Source organism: Arachis ipaensis, chromosome B1 (assembly GCF_059453495.1).
Source record: "Arachis ipaensis isolate K30076 ecotype BB chromosome B1, ASM5945349v1, whole genome shotgun sequence".
Classification (NCBI taxonomy): Eukaryota; Viridiplantae; Streptophyta; class Magnoliopsida; order Fabales; family Fabaceae; genus Arachis; species Arachis ipaensis.
Window position 1 is genome coordinate 143,860,946 of NC_142436.1, and position 1,992 is coordinate 143,862,937.

The following is a 1,992-nucleotide window of genomic DNA, read 5'->3' on the forward strand; positions in this document are numbered from 1 at the left end:
TTAACATAATAAATACATAAATAAGTATTTTTATATTATTTTAATTAAACATAAGTGATAGATAAAAAATTATTTTTTATATAAAATATTCAAATATCAAATTATTTTAAAAGATTTTTTAAAAAATTTATTTATTTTTAAACCGTGTAGTGGTTATCTCGTAGGACATCGACCTGCCTACTCGAGTCTTGTATGGATATGTAGGAAGGAGAGCTCCTAGGTGTGTGTAGGAGTTGTATTTGTTCGTGAGAATGAATTCCTCGTCAAGTCAGTTTGGGGGTGTGGACACACTTGCGTAAATTCAGGTAACGGCTACCAAAAAAAAAATTAAAAGGAAACTATACCCAACTAGGGATGGACATAAACTTATAAGCCACAGAGGATAGAGATAATCGTCCAAGTCTTATTGTAAAAAAAAAAAAAGCTGCCCCGCCACAGTGGGCGAGTTGGTTCTTTTGTCATTGTCGGGGAGCTGTTGGTGAGGAGATCTTAGGAGAAGTTGCTAAAACAAACGGGAGGATCGATCCGTTTAGTAGAATTTCAAAGAAAAATTGTTGGCAGCAGGTGGAGACATTTCTTCATCCAAATACACTCTTAATCTTGTTGAAATTGAATTAATTAAGGTTTAATTACTCTGTTGGTCCCTATAGTTTCGTGAAATTTTTAATTAGGTCCCTATACTTTTTTTCTTTTTATTTGAGTCCCTGCACTAATTTTGTTTTAATTAAGTCATTCTTAGTAGTAATTGGTTTAATTTTATAGGGACCCAACTAAAAAAAAAGAATTGGTATAGAGACCTAAATAAAAGGAAAAAAAAGTGTATGGACCAAAAAAAAAAAAATTTTGGTGCAAGGACTCAATTAAAAGGTAAAAAAGTATAGGGACCTAATTAAAAATTTCGCAAAACTATAGGGATCAACAGAGTAATTAAACCTTCAATTAATACTACAAGATCATTTTAATCTATTTCAAATTAATCCTTAATGAAGTAATTTAATACCTTTAAATTTTTTATTTAAAGAGATTTTTTAATCTTATAATAAACCAAGAGTGCAAATTACTCATTAAAAAAAATAACATAAACTGTAAGTGATTTAAACAAATCTATTCCTAAATAAAGATTTATTAGGAAGATATGTTTGCATTTTTACGGACTTCACACGAATATGTACGTACTCTGTACTCAAAGAGAATGAGAGAAGGAGAGAGCGAGAACGAGTGTTTGAGGGTGAAACACAGTGAGGATGGCGGCCATGTCGTCGGAAGAGATAAGGGGAGAGTGTGGGTGGGGGTGCATCCGGTGCCAAGAAGGATTTTTCACGAGAGGATTTTTCAAAGTCTACAAAGGTCTCCTTTAGAGATAAAGTCATTGGTCCAGAGAAATCGAAGGCCTTTGCACTTGCAGGATCTCTATCTGGGGATAGTATAGCGACGGTGGTGGACAAGCAGGGTGATACCCAAACTCCATGTGTAGACTTCACTGAAGAAGCTAAGCTTTGCTTGGCAGAGCCTTATCGAGAAGCTTTAGTGATCAAGGTTCTTGATAAAAATTATAGTTACACAGCTCTTTCACACAAGCTTTGGATGATTTGGCGCATCAAAGGTGGCTTTGATCTGCTTGATGTGGGATTTGGATACTTCATGGTAAAATTCGATGCAGGTGAAGATCGTGACAAGGTCATGCTTGGTGGCCCGTGGTTGATTGAGGGGCACTATGTTGCTGTAAAACCGTGGGATATGAATTTTCGGCCATGTGAGCAATCCTTCGGGTCTACGCTTGTATGGGTTCGAATTTTAAGACTCCCAATCTGGTGCTATCAGGAACAGGCCATGATGCGTATTGCTTCTGCAATAGGAGTCCCCATCAAAGTAGACCTAGGCACTAAGTTGGCTGAGAGAAGACGATATGCCCAAGCATGTGTTCAAATAAATTTAGGACTGCCAGTTATCAACCATATCATTGTTGAAGGCGTAACTCATGTAATGGAGTAG

General features: G+C 36.2%; 1 protein-coding gene across 1 annotated transcript; it reads left to right on the forward strand.

Annotated features, from left to right (window-relative positions):
- The first annotated feature begins 1,244 nt into the window (after positions 1 to 1,244).
- On the forward strand, positions 1,245 to 1,992 carry LOC148578721 (uncharacterized). The gene is made up of 2 exons (XM_088503166.1): positions 1,245 to 1,347; positions 1,406 to 1,992. The coding sequence occupies exons 1-2, from the start codon at positions 1,245 to 1,247 to the stop codon at positions 1,990 to 1,992; spliced, it is 690 nt and encodes a 229-aa protein (XP_088359292.1).

Coding starts and splice junctions, on each gene's coding strand:
- LOC148578721 (XM_088503166.1), top strand. CDS start 1,245: ATGGCGGCCATGTCGTCGGAAGAGATAAGGGGAGAGTGTGGGTGGGGG. Junction 1,348..1,405: donor ATTTTTCAAAGTCTACAAAG/GTCTCCTTTAGA, acceptor TTGCACTTGCAG/GATCTCTATCTGGGGATAGT.